General features: G+C 40.8%; 2 protein-coding genes across 12 annotated transcripts in view; one reads left to right on the top strand and one right to left on the bottom strand.

Moving 5' to 3' along the window:
• Window positions 1–15,328, bottom strand: part of TMTC3 (transmembrane O-mannosyltransferase targeting cadherins 3) — a 102,454-nt gene that overhangs the window by 83,306 nt on the left and 3,820 nt on the right. For 3 of the 9 annotated variants that reach the window (XR_012005765.1, XR_012005764.1, XR_012005763.1), the window contains exon 1: window positions 13,219–13,418. The gene's annotated coding sequence lies outside the window, so the exon portion shown is untranslated. Of the gene's footprint in view, window positions 1–12,726; window positions 12,748–13,118; window positions 13,139–13,218; window positions 13,419–14,386; window positions 14,446–15,328 lie in introns of those variants that run through there. The other 6 variants (XM_072772991.1, XM_072772996.1, XM_072772995.1 and 3 more) reach the window with 6 other exon arrangements.
• CEP290 (centrosomal protein 290) overlaps window positions 13,633–15,328 on the top strand; it is an 87,016-nt gene continuing 85,320 nt past the window's right edge. For 2 of the 3 annotated variants that reach the window (XM_072772989.1, XM_072772988.1), the window contains exons 1-3: window positions 13,633–13,863; window positions 14,401–14,530; window positions 14,681–14,758. In XM_072772989.1, the coding sequence (XP_072629090.1) occupies window positions 14,429–14,530; window positions 14,681–14,758 (180 nt within the window). In that variant the 5' untranslated portion in view covers window positions 13,633–13,863; window positions 14,401–14,428. The remainder of the gene's footprint in view (window positions 13,864–14,400; window positions 14,531–14,680; window positions 14,759–15,328) is intronic. The other variant, XM_072772990.1, reaches the window with a different exon arrangement.

Below are 15,328 nucleotides of genomic sequence, written 5' to 3'. Positions count from 1 at the left end.
TACTACTTCAAAGTTATATTTGGGAACAATATATATTTATTAGAGTAGTAATAATGTTTAAGAGAATCTGATACACTGTAGACTCTTGGTATATTAGCTTCAAAACTATAATTTAAAATACAATTTTACATGATACGATAATATGTATAATATACATAAATTATTAACCGTGCAATTTGTGGACTTAGGCTTTTTAGTTGAAAAATAGAATAATTTAGCCAAGTTTACAAATTTTTTTAACGATTTTTTAAAAAAAATTTATTCATGACAGACACACACAGAGAGAGGCAGACAAAGAAAGAGAGAGAAGCAGGCTCCACGCAGGGAGCCCAATGTGGGACTCCAGGATCATGCATGGCCTGAGCTGAACGCAGATGTTCAACCACTGAGCCACCAAGGCATCTCAGTTTACAAATATTATTGGAATTTTTCTAAGGACTTGGGAGTTGCTAGTTTTAAGTTTAATAAGTTTATACAAATTTTTTAAGTATTGAGAAAGTTTTATTTTTTAAGTCAGGTATCTGAAGTCCTGGAATAAAGATGAATATATTAAAATTATAAATACAATTTTAAATTAAGTGAATTTAAACAAGTTTTTTTTTTAAGTTTATTTATTTTAGAGAAAGAGAACGTGTGCGCCATGTGCAAGGGATAGGCGGAGGGGTAGAGCAAGAGGGAGAATGAATCCCAAGTAGAATCCATGTTAAATGCAGAGCCCAACACTGGGCTTGATCCCACGACCCTGATCACAACCTGAGTGGAAACCAAGAGTCGGATGTCGAACCAACTGTACCAGCCAAGTGCCCTGCCCAAGTTTGAAATGTAGCTGACTAAAGCATTTAGTCTTTTCAATTTGAGTTGTTATTAAAAAGTTTATAAGATTTTTAGGTTGAATTTAAAGGCTTAAAAAACATAAGGTTATAAAATGCTACTTTAAGAAACTTGGACAGTTCCCAGGATTTCTAAATATAGTTAGATAATGAAGAGTTATATAGTCACATTCAGTTGTAATGCAGTTTCATTCACTAATTGAAAGGCTCAATTCCAACATAAAAATCAAAAGTCTCAACCTGATTTAACTTTGGGGATTATCCTCTGTTCCAAAGTCTGGCTCACTGCAAGTAAGAAGCCTCTTGCCATGGAATGGGAGTTCTACCCTTGTCTTTCTTTAGAGATGATAGTGCCTTACATTCTTGTTAAGGTTTTTGAACACTAAAGCATTAAAGCAGAATGGAGAAAGATAGAACACAAAAATGCTTAACTGACCATTATCAAATACGAGACTCCTGTTAGTTTGAGGGTTCTTTGGGGACAAAATCCCACATTCCTGGAAATCATCATCTCAAGTTCCCTTTATCTCTATTTCATCTTCCTTCATTAGAAGTAAGATCTTAATCCCTCCTTGGAAACTGGGAATATCCAGCTTTTCTTTGCTGAGATCCACTTACAACTACCACTCTACTCCCATCTTCTACTTCCACAAGTAGCTTCTGGGGGCAGAACCACAATTGAGCTCACAAGCATGCCTTAAAACTAGCTTGCTCACTTTGTTTCATTATAAAGCTCCCTTGGGTTATCTTTTAAAATTCTATTATCTTGGCCTTTTATAAACTTGATATGCATGAGTAGTTTAAGAAGCATCAAGTAGGTTTACCAACGAAGTGCTATCATCGTGTAGATGGCACTGTAAAATGTGTACTAGTCATGATGACTACTGTTAGGGTTAGTTTTATATGTCAACTTAGCTAGGCAATAGTAGTATTCAAACACTAATCAAGGTGTTGTCATGAAGGCATTTTGTAAATGTGGTTAACGTTTACATCTGATGACTTTAAGGATAGGAGATTATATTCTATAATGTAGATGGACCTCATCTAATCAGCTGAATTGCCTTCAGAGCAAAACTGAAGTTTCTCTAAGAATGTCTACCTCCTTTTTCGCAACGGGTTTGCCGCCAGAACACAGGTGTCGTGAAAACCACCGCTAAACCTAAACCAAAATGGGAAAGGAGAAGACTCACATCAACATCGTCGTCATTGGACACGTAGATTCGGGCAAGTCTACCACTACTGGCCATCTGATCTACAAATGTGGTGGGATCGACAAAAGAACTATCGAAAAATTTGAGAAGGAGGCTGCTGAGATGGGGAAAGGCTCCTTCAAGTATGCCTGGGTCTTGGATAAACTGAAAGCTGAACGTGAACGTGGTATCACCATTGATATCTCCCTGTGGAAATTCGAGACCAGCAAGTATTATGTGACCATCATTGATGCCCCAGGACACAGAGACTTTATCAAAAACATGATTACAGGCACATCTCAGGCTGACTGTGCTGTCCTGATTGTTGCTGCTGGTGTTGGTGAATTTGAAGCAGGTATCTCCAAGAATGGGCAGACCCGTGAGCATGCCCTTCTGGCTTACACACTGGGTGTAAAACAACTAATTGTTGGTGTTAACAAAATGGATTCCACTGAACCACCCTACAGCCAGAAGAGATACGAGGAAATCGTTAAAGAAGTCAGCACCTACATTAAGAAAATTGGCTACAACCCCGACACAGTAGCATTTGTGCCAATTTCTGGTTGGAATGGTGACAACATGCTGGAGCCAAGTGCTAACATGCCTTGGTTCAAGGGATGGAAAGTCACCCGTAAAGATGGGAATGCCAGTGGAACCACACTGCTTGAAGCCCTGGATTGCATTCTGCCACCAACTCATCCAACTGATAAGCCCTTGCGTCTGCCTCTCCAAGACGTCTACAAAATTGGTGGTATTGGTACTGTCCCAGTGGGTCGAGTGGAGACTGGTGTTCTTAAGCCTGGTATGGTGGTCACCTTTGCTCCAGTCAATGTTACAACTGAAGTAAAGTCTGTTGAAATGCACCATGAAGCTTTGAGTGAGGCTCTTCCTGGGGACAATGTGGGCTTCAATGTCAAGAACGTATCTGTCAAAGATGTTCGTCGTGGCAATGTGGCTGGTGACAGCAAAAATGACCCACCAATGGAAGCAGCTGGCTTCACAGCTCAGGTGATTATCCTGAACCATCCAGGCCAAATCAGTGCTGGATATGCACCTGTGCTGGATTGTCACACAGCTCACATTGCTTGCAAGTTTGCTGAGCTGAAGGAAAAGATAGATCGTCGCTCTGGAAAGAAGCTGGAAGATGGTCCCAAGTTCTTGAAATCTGGGGATGCTGCCATTGTTGATATGGTTCCTGGCAAACCTATGTGTGTTGAGAGCTTCTCTGACTATCCTCCTCTGGGCCGTTTTGCTGTTCGTGACATGAGACAGACGGTTGCTGTGGGTGTCATCAAAGCAGTGGACAAGAAGGCAGCTGGAGCTGGCAAAGTCACCAAGTCTGCCCAGAAAGCTCAGAAGGCTAAATGAATATTATCCCTAATACCTGCCACCCCAGTCTTAATCAGTGGTGGAAGAACGGTCTCAGAACTGTTTGTGTCAATTGGCCATTTAAGTTTAATAGTAAAAGACTGGTTAATGATAACAATGCATCGTAAAACCTTCAGAAGGAAAGGAGAATGTTTTGTGGACCATTTGTTTTTTTTTTGTTTTTTTTTTTTTCGTGCGTGTGTGGCAGTTTTAAGTTATTAGTTTTTAAAATCAGTACTTTTTAATGGAAACAACTTGACCAAAAATCTGTCACAGAATTTTGAGACCCATTAAAACAAAAGTTTAATGAGAAAAAAAAAAAAAAAATGTCTACCTCAAGATTTCAACATCAGATCCTGCTAGAGAGTTTCTACTTTTCCAGTCAACTCTACATCTACAGACTTTAGTTTACTAGACCCATAATTCTGTAAGTCCATTACTTAACATAAATATCTTTGATACATATTCACGAGTATGTGTATACACATATACATATAAAATGCATATACACATATACATGTAAATATGCACATGTATTTCTTCTACTGGTTGTTGTGCCTGGGGTTCCTTTTGTACTTATAGTTCTCCTGCTTGATTAAGGCTGGATATTCCAAAGGCAGAGGTCTCCACTAAAAAGGAGAATTCTGGCTAATATCCCTGATGAGCATGGATGCAAAAATCTCAACAAGATACTAGCAAATTGAACACAATAGTACATTAAATGAATTATTTACCGCAATTGAGTGGGATTTATTCTTGGACTGCAGGGCTGTTTTAATATTTGCAAATCAACGTGATACACCACATTAATAAAAGAAAGGATAAGAACCATATGATCCTTTTGATAGATTTAGAAAAAAACATTTGACAAAATACAACATCAATTCTTGATAAAAACCCTCAATAAAGTAGTAGAGGGAACATACCTCAACATCATAAAGGCCATATATGAAAGACCTACAGCTAAAATCATTCTTGATGGGGAAAAAAATATGAGACCTTTTCTTCTAAGGTCAGGAAAAAGACAGTGGTGTCTGCCCTCACCATTGTTATTTAATGTAGTACTGGAAGTTCTAGACTCAGTAATCAGACAACTTAAAAAGAAAAGGCATCCAAAACAGCAAGAAGTCAAACGTTCACTATTTACAGACAACATGATACTCTACGTAGAAAACCTTAAAGACTCCACCAAAATTTGCTAGAGCTAATACATGAAGCAAAGTTGCAAGATATAAAGTCAACATACACAAGTTTGTTGCATTTCTATCTACCATTCTATTATGAAGAAGCAGAAGGAGAAATCAAGGAATTGATACCATTTGCAATTGTACCAAAAACCATAAGATACCCAGCAATAAACCTAACCGAAGTGGTACATGATCTGTGCTCTGAAAACTATACTGATGAAGGAACCTGAAGAGTACACAAAGAAATGGGGAATCCCTGGGTGGCTCAGTGGTTTAGTGCCTGCCTTTGGCCCAGGGCGTGGTCCTGGAAACCTGGGATCGAGCCCCACATGGGGCTCCCTGTATGGAGCCTGCTTCTCCCTCTGCCTCTCTGTGTCTCTCATGAATAAATAAATAAAATCTTAAAAAAAAAAAAAAGAAATGGAAAAGCATTCCATGATCACGGACTGGAAGAACGAACATCGTTAAAATGTCTATACCACCCAAAGTAATCTACAAATTTAATGCAATCCCTATCAAAATACCATCAGCCTTTTCACTGAGCTAGAACAAACAATCCTAAAATTTGTATGGAACCACAGAAGACCTTGAATAGCAAAAGCAATCTTGAAAAGAAAAAGCTGGAAGCACCACCATTGCGGACTTCGATTTATATTACAAAGCTGTAATCATCAAGACATTATGGTACTGACACCCAAAAAGACACATAGAGAGCCCAGAAATGGGCCCACAACTATATGGTCAACTAATATTCGACAAAGCAGGCAAGAATATCCAATGGAAAAAAGACAGACTCTTCAACAAATGGTGTTGGGAAACGTGGACAGCAACATGCAGAAGAATGAAACTGGACCACTTTCTTAAACTGTACACAAAAATAAATTTCAAAATGGAGAAAGACCTACATGTGAGACAGGATACCATCAAAATCCTGGAGAACACAGGCAGCAACTTCTTTGACCTTGCCTGTAGCAACTTACTAGACACATCTCTGGAGGCAAGGGAAACAAAAGCAAAAATGAACTACTGGGACTTCATCAAAAAAGGCTTCTGCACAGTGAAAGAAACAACCAACAAAACTAAAAGGCAGCCTACGGATCGGGAGAAAATATTTACAAATGACATAACTAATAAGGGGTTAGTAACCAAAATCCATAAAGAATTTATCAAACTCAACACCCGAGAAACAAATAATCCAGTTAAGAAATGGGCAGAAGACATGAATAGACATTTTTCCAAAGAAGATATCCAGGTGGCAAATAGATACATAAAAGGATGCTCAACATGGCTTATCATCAGGGAAATACAAATCTAAACAATCTTGAGGGGGATTCCTGGGTGGCTCAGCAGTTTAGCGCCTGCTTTCGGCCCAGGGCGTGACCCAGGGCATGATCTTGGAGTCCAGGGATCAAGTCCCACATCAGGCTCCCTGCATGGAGCCTGCTTCTCCCTCTGCCTGTGTTTTTCATGAATAAATAAATAAAAATCTTAAAAACACCAACAACCATGAGGAGATACCACCTCATACCTGTCAGAATGGATAGCTAAAATTAACAACACAGGAAACAACAGTTGTTGGAAAGAATGTGGAGAAAGGAGAACCCTCTTACACGGTTATCGGGAATGCAAAATGGTGCAGCCACTGTGGAAAATTGTATGGGGGTTCCTCAAAAATTTTAAAATAGAACTACCCCATGATTTAGCAGTTGCACTACTAGGTATTTATCCAAAGAATACAAAAATACAGATTTTGGGGGAAACTGGGTGGCTTAGAGGAGCATCCACCTTTGGCTCAGGTCGTGATCCTGGGGTCCTGGAATTGAGTTCCACATCAATCTCCCCCCACCCAGGGAGCCTGCTTCTCCCTCTGCCTAGGTCTCTGCCGCTCTCTGTGTCTCTCATGACTAAATAAATTTAAAAAATCTTAAAAAAAAAAAGTCCAGATTTGAGGGGGTATATACACCCCGATGTTCACAGTACCATTATCCAAAGCATGGAAGAGCCCAAATGTTTAATGATCAATGAATGAATAAAGACATGGTATATATACACAATGGAATATCATTTAACCATTAAAAGAAGGAAATCTTGCCATTTACAACTACATGGATGGCGATAAAGTGTATTATGGTAAGTGAAATAAGTCAATCAGAGAAAGACAATTATCATAGGATTTCACTCATTTGTGGAATTTAAGAAACAAAACCGATGAACATATGGGAAGGGGGAAAAAGAGGGAAGCAAACCATAAAGACTCTTAAAGATAGAGAACAAACTGAGAGTTGATGAAGGGAGATGGATGAGGAATGGACTAGATGGGTGATGGGTATTAAAGACAGCACTTGATATGATGAGCACTGGGTGTTGTAAGTGATGAATCACTGAATTCTACCCTTGAAACCAACATTGCACTGTGTGTTAACTAGAATTTAAATAAAAATTTGAAAAATAAAATACAAGGTAGAGGTCTTAGGTTAGAAAGCTAGGTTCTGCTACATATGGTCATATCGTTTAGTTGGTTAGCCTAAACTTCTTTAAATAGTGATCTCAGGAGAGCATGGGGGCAAGTTCCAATGCACAAACTTTTCAAGTCTCTGCTTAATGCATATATATATACACACCCACACACGTGTGTGTGTGTGTGTGTGTGTGTGTGTGTGTGTATACTTTCAGTCAAGAAAGGTAAATCCAGAGTCAATGTGAGAGAGGTTATAAAGGGCCAAGATCATAGAATTTTTGGACAATCTCCAAGGGAGCATATCACAAGAGAAAGGGAATGAGAGCTAGTAGTCCCCATGCATGTCATGAGCTCACCTGTGGAGTCATGTTAGGTTCTGTCCAAAAGAACTACTCACAAGGATAGAGTTTAAGGGAGAGGGTTACATAAAGGCATAGATAGAGGGAGGGATGATTCACTGCGGGCTTTTAGTATGACAATACACCACATCAGTATTAAATGTTAGCTGTGGGGAATGGTCATAGAGTGGATATTTGTGTCCTCCTAAAATTCATGTTAAACACTAATGCTCACTGTGATGATACTTGGAGGTGGAGCTTTTTGGGAGACGATTAGATGATGGGGAGGCAGACCTCACAAAAGAGATTAGTGCCCTTATAAAATATGCCTGTGAGAGATCTCTTGGCCCTTCTGCCATGTGAGGACACAGTAAATAGACACCATTTGTGAACCAGGAAGTGGGCCCTCATGAGACACTGAATATACTCATGCCTTGATCTTGGTACTTTCCAGCTTCCAGAACTGTGAGATATAAATTCCTGTTGTTTATAAACCACCCAATAAAGGGTATTCTGTTAGAGCAATAGGAACAGACTAAGGCAAATGCTAGCACTTCTAGGCACATAAACATTCACACAGATGCAGATAATCTGAGTGAATGGGATGGATTCCTGTTTACTTACAACAATGTGATGCCACTACATATGTGCAAACAACCCAACTGCAATGGAAGACCACTTATGAACTATATTATAGAGATATAAAACTTCATACACTTTGGCAAAATTGTACTATGTACCCCTTTTTCTAAAAGTCCAACAGTACGATTATGGAAAAAATAAACCTATAGGAAAATTTTATATGAATCTGAAACTATTTAGCCTGGATGGTAAAGTTCTTTCTATTCAATAATTTAATGATATTTATCTTCCTTAATAAGACTTATCCATATGTGTATATATTTTTCAAGATTTTATTATTTTGAGAGAGAGAGACAGCATGAGCAGAGGGGAGAGGGAAAAGCAGACTTCCCACTGAGCAAGGAGCTCAATGCAGGGCTCAATCCCAGGGCCCTGAGATCAGAACCCAGGCTGAAGGCAGACATCCAACCAACTGAGCCACCCAGTGGCTATTATGCCAAAGAATAATCTATATTTTATGACTATTTTAAAGTCTGCATTCACAATGATTCCTCCTAATCTTTCGAGTCTCATGTATGTAAGTGATGAATCACTGAATTCTACTCTTGAAACCACGAAAGACAAGTGTTTGCTTGCTGCACACTGAGTCCTCTCCAGGAGAACAGACAAAACAGTTGTTATACACAGTGGATGCTAAATTTCTCATGGCCATGCTTTATTATAAATGCCCGAAAAATAAACTACCATTCATTTTCTTGATAAGGCAGCAAAAAAGGGTTTGGAAGTTACATCTAAATAAGTTGATTGATAAAGGGAATAGAAGTAGCAATTATAAAAGGAATCTAAGATTCCTGTGAAATGATTTTGATCAGATAAAACTGCTCATAAAACCAGAGAGAAGAAAGCAAGTAAGTCCAGGCAAGTATTTCTTTAATAAGGCCATTTTTAAAATTATCACATATATCTCTTTTCTTGGTGAAAATTGATGTAGAAAATCTGATGAAAAACAACAGTGAGTGTTAGCAATTTTCCTTAAAATTATATAGTGAGCAATTAAACTAGAATTTGGGTTAAATTTCTTGATTGACAGTTAGATACAAACTTCCCACAATGCATCAGGACCTAGACCTCAGCAAACTTGTTTCCTATTGCATTCCTTCATTCCTATCTGTGGGGAAAGTCACTAGAAAGATGCAACTGCCAGTTGATCTATAAACTGGACCCAGGTGATTCATGTCTCCTTATCCCCTCCCCTTGGAATGTGGTTCTGTTTGCTTTTCCTGCTCCCCAAGGCTGACGCAAGGACTTAGCCTTGAGATAATGATATGGTGGTAAGAACACCTACACAGTACACTTGACTGAACCCAGTTAAGGCCTCTCTCTATATAAGCTTTTAAGATTTGGTGGGTGGGTGCAGGGATCCATTAGTCTTCCTGGTGCCCAAGACAAGCTTTGTAGGAAAGTCTCCTTTGCTTAGTGAAACTGCTGCCTACCAAGCTGGAGTGGCCTTCCCCTTTCTTTGGTCTCTCTGCCCTCCATATTCAGAAGCCAGTTTCAGATTATACCTGAGAAGCTCCCAAGGAGGTTAGGAGCCAACACTACCACAGTGTACAAGCTCAAAAAATACTGTTAGAATGAGTAAAAGAATGAGATTTAAGCAAGATTTTACATTTAGTCAGGGTTGTAACTGAGATATGGGTTATAATCTTAGATTCATTAATTAATAGGATATTACTTAGCTTCTTTGAATCTGTTTTCACTTCTGAAAAATGAAAATAAAGTTTATCATTAGACCAGGTACCTTAAATTGCTGGGAATATAAATGTGAACAAGAGGATGAGGGGAAGTAAGAGTAATAAAGGCCAATACAGACAAAACTAAACTAATGAATGAACACAAACAGCTATAATGAAGGAAAAACAAGGAAAACAAGGTGCTGTGGTAAAAACAGTTACAATGAAAATACACATACAGTTTTTAGCATATGACTCACCTAAGAGAAATTAAATCTTATCTCTTCCTTCCCTTGCTATTTTATGAATTAAAAACTGAACATGAAAAATATGTAATTCAAATTCCTGAGTAAACAGTTACATCATTAGAATATGCTAATATTTACTATAGACAGCAAGACTGAAGAACAAGCCTTTCACAGATACTGGTTCCCAGCATGCCTGAGGAGGCAGTATGGCATTTAAGAGAAAGTCCTCCAGCCAGAAAAATCCATGGTCAATCACACCAATTAATTTTTAGCATGGAACTTAATTAAGCTCTCCAAGCCTCAGTTTTTCTTTTCTTTTCTTTTTTTTTAAAGATTTTATTTATTTATTCACGAAAGAGAGAGAGAGGCAGAGACACAGGCAGAGGAAGAAGCAGGCTCTATGCAGGGAGCCCAACGTGGGACTCGATCCCGGTCTCCAGGATCATACCCTGGGCCAAAGGCAGGCTCTAAACCTCTGAGCCAGGACAATATAGGCACCAACTTCATTGGACTGTTAGGAAGATTAAGTGAGAGTGACAAAGTTATAGTAATCATAAGAGTATGGTAACACGGGTTAATGGAACAAAATACCCTAGAAATAAACAAAGTACCAAGAATATACAATGAAGAAAGGAGAGTCCAATAAATGGTGTTGGGAAAACTGGAGAGTCACATGCTCCTTGACAGTGACCCTGACAATGATTTTTTTTTTTTGGATTTGGAACCAAAAGCAAATGCAAACAGCAAAAATAAACAGGTGGTACTATGTTAAATTAAAAAGCTTCTGCATAGCATGGGAAGCCATCATCAAAATGAAAAGCCAACCTACAGAATGGGAGAAAATATCTGCAAATCATATATAAGGGGTTAATATCCAAATACATTGGGAACTCATACAACAACAAAAAAGTAAACAATCTGGTTTAAAAACAGGCAGAGGAACTTCTTCCAAAGACATACAAATGGCCAACAGATAACACGAAAAGGCACTCAACATTACGAATCATCAGGGAAATGCAAATCAAAACCATGAGTTATCACCACACACCTGACAGTTTACTGTCATCAAAAAGACAAGTGACAGGGCAGCCCAGGTGGCTCAGTGGTTTAGCGCCATCTTCAGCCAGGATCAAGTCCCACATTGGGTTCCCTGCATGGAGCCTGCTTCTCCCTCTGCCTGAGTCTCTGCCTCTTTCTCTGTGTCTTTCTCATGAATAAATACATAAAATCTTAAAAAAAAAAAGTTAAAAAAAAGGACAAGTGATAATAAGGGATAGCGAGGATACGGAGAAAAGGGAACCCTTGTGCATTGTTGGTGGGAATGTAAACTAGTGTAGACACTATGGAAAACAGTACGGAGGTTACTCAAAATTAAAAACTGAACTACAAAAAAAATAAAATAAATAAAAAAAATAAAATAAAATAAAATAAAATAAAATAAAATAAAATAAAACCCGAACTACCATATTATCCAGCAATTCTATTTCTGGGTGTATATCCTAAGGAAATGAAATCACTATGTGGATAAGGTATCTGCTCTCCCATATCCATTTCATTGCGTAATTATTTACAACAGCCAAGACATGGAAATAAGTTATGTGGCGACTGACAGATGAATAAAGAAAATGCGATATATACAGTGGAATATTATTTAGCCATTAAAAGAATGAAATCTTGCCATTTGGGAAGACATGGACCTTGATAGCATTACGCTAAGTGCAATAAGTCAGACAGAAAAAGACAAATACTATGGATCTCACATGTGGAATCTAAAAAAACAAACCCCAAAACAGCAACAACAACAACAAAAAAACAAAATCGAACTCATAGAAACAAAGAACCAACTGGTCAAAAGCTATAAATTTCTACGTAAGGGGGATGCGATATCAGCATGGTTAAAAAAAAAAAAAACAGTACGTGGCATATAATCTCAGTAAAGGATACAACAAGATTATCATTCCTACAAATCTGATGAATGTCTTTGAAACATATCTGCGGAAATCATATCTGTTTTTATTTTCTCCTTGGCTATTTCCACCCAAACACGTGGTTTGAAAATGAATCTATGTATTTTTGGAAGGAAATTTGTTATCAATTACGGTTAAGAGGGACGCCCGGCTCCCGGTGCATGGAGCCTGCTTCTCCCTCTGCCTGTGTCTCTGCCTCTCTCTCTCTCTGTGACTATCATGAATAAATAAATAAAAAAAAATCTTAAAAAAAAAAAAAAGGGGGGGGGGGACGCCCGGGCCGCTCAGCGCTTATCGCGTGCCTTTGGCTCAGGCTGCGATCCCGGGGTCCTCGGACCGAGTCCCACGTCGGGCTCCCCGTGAGGAGCCTGCTTCTCCCTCTGCCTCTCTCTCTCTGTGTCTCTCATGAATAAATACATAAAATCTTTAAAAAAAAAAAAAGTTATAGTTAAGAAAAAATTCCTAAAAAAAATATATATATATATAAACATGAGGCACTGGTCCCAAACAATTGAGAATGTCATTTAGATTTCAAGTCTACAGGGACGCCTAGGTGGCTCAGCGGTTGAGCACCTGTCTTTGGCTCAGGGTGTGATCTCACCGTCGCGGGATCGAGTCCCACATCGGGCTCCCTGCATGGAGCCTGCTTCTGTCTCTGCCTCTCTCTCTGTGTCTCTCATGAATAAATTAAAAAAAATCTTAAAAAAAAAAAAAGATTTCAAGTCTACAGCCTAATAGAGTTCTGGAGTAGCCAGAAGAGCTAAGCGCAGTGGGATGAGCAACACCTGCCCAAAGGAACTGTGAACACCTGAGGAGCGCTTTCACCTGTGGGCATCGTCGCTGGTCAAGCAAGTGACAGGCTGAGGCAGGTGAGGGCTGCGGCCGCTCCTCCCTGCACCCCAGCGTCGGGATCAGGCTACACGAGACCTCAACACTCCTCCCTGGAGCGCTTCACCCCTCGACACCCACTCCCCACCTCCGCCCCCAGCAAAGGCTACGGTGCGACAGGTGAGGCGGGCAGAGGAGACCGTGTCCTCAGTTCTTCACTCCCCACGAAACCATGACCCCGGCCGCGCGGCCCCGACTCCACCGCACAGAGTAGATCCTGAAAGCAAAGAAAACTCAAACTTTCTTTTTTCTTCCTGCAGAGGGCACCGCCCGGGGGACGTCCGCAAACGCCTCAGGAGAAGGGGTCTGCCCCCCTCAGCCATTCAGACCTGGACCGAGTCCTTCCGCCCCGACCGCGCGCGCTTCCTTAAGCCGGGACCGCTCCCCTCCACGCCTCCCCCGCCGCTGACCCGCGCGGCCCGACCTCACCTGGAAGCGCGTCCAACCAGGAGACGGCTTAGGGAAATCCCGGGAAAAGCGGCCCGGCTGGTGACGCCACCGAAGGCACAGTCATGGTCTACCTCATTCAGGTCACCGGCGCAGACGCGCCTCAGCCACCGCGCCTCCCGCCTCTGGGTCGTTCCCCCGCTACCCCCGCGCGGTCGCAGCCTCCCGCATTGCACGCCGGGAACAGCCTACCTCCCTAGACTTCAGTTCCCAGCATGCACGAGCTTCCGAGCAGAACTGCATTCTGGGATTTGGAGTCCTTTTGCCCTCGCCTTCTCCCCGTCTTTCACACAGAGTCCAAGGGGCCCCGCGGGAGGATCTAAACGCAAAGCATCACTCAAGGTCGTGAAATGTAGGCTCCCCTCGCATCCGGGGCCTTGCGCCGTCCTTCGCGGGGTGGGGAATGGTGTCGCCTAGCAGCCGCCGCCGCTCTGGCTTGCACTGCACCAGTTGGCGGGATCCAGAGTCCCGGTGGAACGGCGCCGGGGAGCGGTCGGGCGTGGCGGCGGGGCCAGGCTCGACCCGGGGGGCGGATCGGGGGCCGCTGCTGATCGCCAGGCTCGGTTCGGTGGGTGGATCTTGGAGTGGATCTTGATGAGCAGGAGCAGCCAGTTTCTTCCCAAGCAGGTTCTTTAAGCCTCAGGGCCCGTACGTAACAGCCTAGCTTCCCCACTGCTTAGCCTGGTCTGCAACCCATCTGCCTTCTTCTAGCTGCAGCCCTGCTTTCCCTGGCCTAGCTGCGCTCATTTCAGTCGTTTATTTCTGCACTGTTTTTATTATTATTATTTTTAAACCGCTCCTGTTCTTGCTTCTCCGAATCAGGATTCATTCTCAGCCTTCCAAGCACCCCCCTCGTTTTGGCACCACTAGATGTTCGCGCGCCTTGGTGGTAAGGGGGCGTGGAGGAGGGGATTCAGAATCTTAGTTCTGCCCTAGGTTAGTTTTAGAAGAAATCACTCCTAGTTTACAGGCGGTGCAGGATCTGTTGATTTGTGCCAGCTGTCATAGTTTTGATCAATGCTATTATGCCCACTTATCTCTTATGCAATTAGGGAGCCATACCTCTTTGCTAACACCATAGAGAGTTAAAATGATACAATCTATAAAAATAGTAATGCTGTTTATCTTGAAAATGCTAACACCCACCTACCTGTCTTGTTCCAGAAGGTAAAGCGCAGTGAAAGATTTCAAGATGCCACCTAATATAAACTGGAAAGAAATAATAAAAGTTGATCCAGATGACCTGCCTCGTCAAGAAGAATTGGCAGATAATTTACTGGTTTCCTTATCCAAGGTGCTTAATTTATAAACAGTGCATCTATCTATGTACAACTGTGATTAATCCAAGTTGTCCCTGAGATCAATGAATGTTACAAATAGAAGAGTTTTTACATTTTGACTAAGGGTTATAAAACATAAAATAGATGCTTTTCTCTTTACTTAGGTGGAAATAAGTGAGCTAAAAACTGAAAGTCAAGAAAATGTGATACACCTTTTCAGAATTACTCAATCACTAATGAAGGTTTGTATGCAGTAGGTTTTAACAATATTTGACTATTAGAGGACATTTAAGGAGCTCTTAAATAAGTTAATTGTTATGAAGGTACTTTGTAATATCAAAATCACTCAAAAAGAGATCTCTTTCAAATATGGATTGAGAATTTTAGTGTGCAAAGCATTGCTCAATTCTCCAAAGTTCCTAAAAGAATGCATAAGGGAAACAGAATGGGTATGTTTAAAAATAACATAGGCAACTCATTTGTGATTATGTTAACATAATCCTGAAGTCAGAATGAAAAATGTGAATGACTTGTAAGGGGTTAGGAGAGGAAGAGATTTAGGTGAGAGAAGGCCTCATAAAGGGCAAAGAGTGATGAGCAATTTTAGGTAAGTAGAAAGCAGTGGCAAATGTTAAAAAGCTTCTACAGCTGGACATCACAAGTAAAATCTGGGACTAGAAAATGTGCTTATTTTTTACAGTTGAGACAGGTGCAGAAAGTTTATAGTAGGTTGTAGAGGAAACTAATGTTGGTTATAGTTAGCAGTAGGCCGTCAAGGGTATTACAGGTGTATTTTATGTTGCTATTAGCAA

The sequence above is a fragment of the Canis lupus genome, chromosome 13, assembly GCF_048164855.1.
Source record: "Canis lupus baileyi chromosome 13, mCanLup2.hap1, whole genome shotgun sequence".
Lineage (NCBI taxonomy): Eukaryota > Metazoa > Chordata > Mammalia > Carnivora > Canidae > Canis > Canis lupus.
The sequence above is the reverse complement of the archived record's forward strand: the minus strand, read 5'-3'. Positions and strand labels throughout refer to the sequence as shown.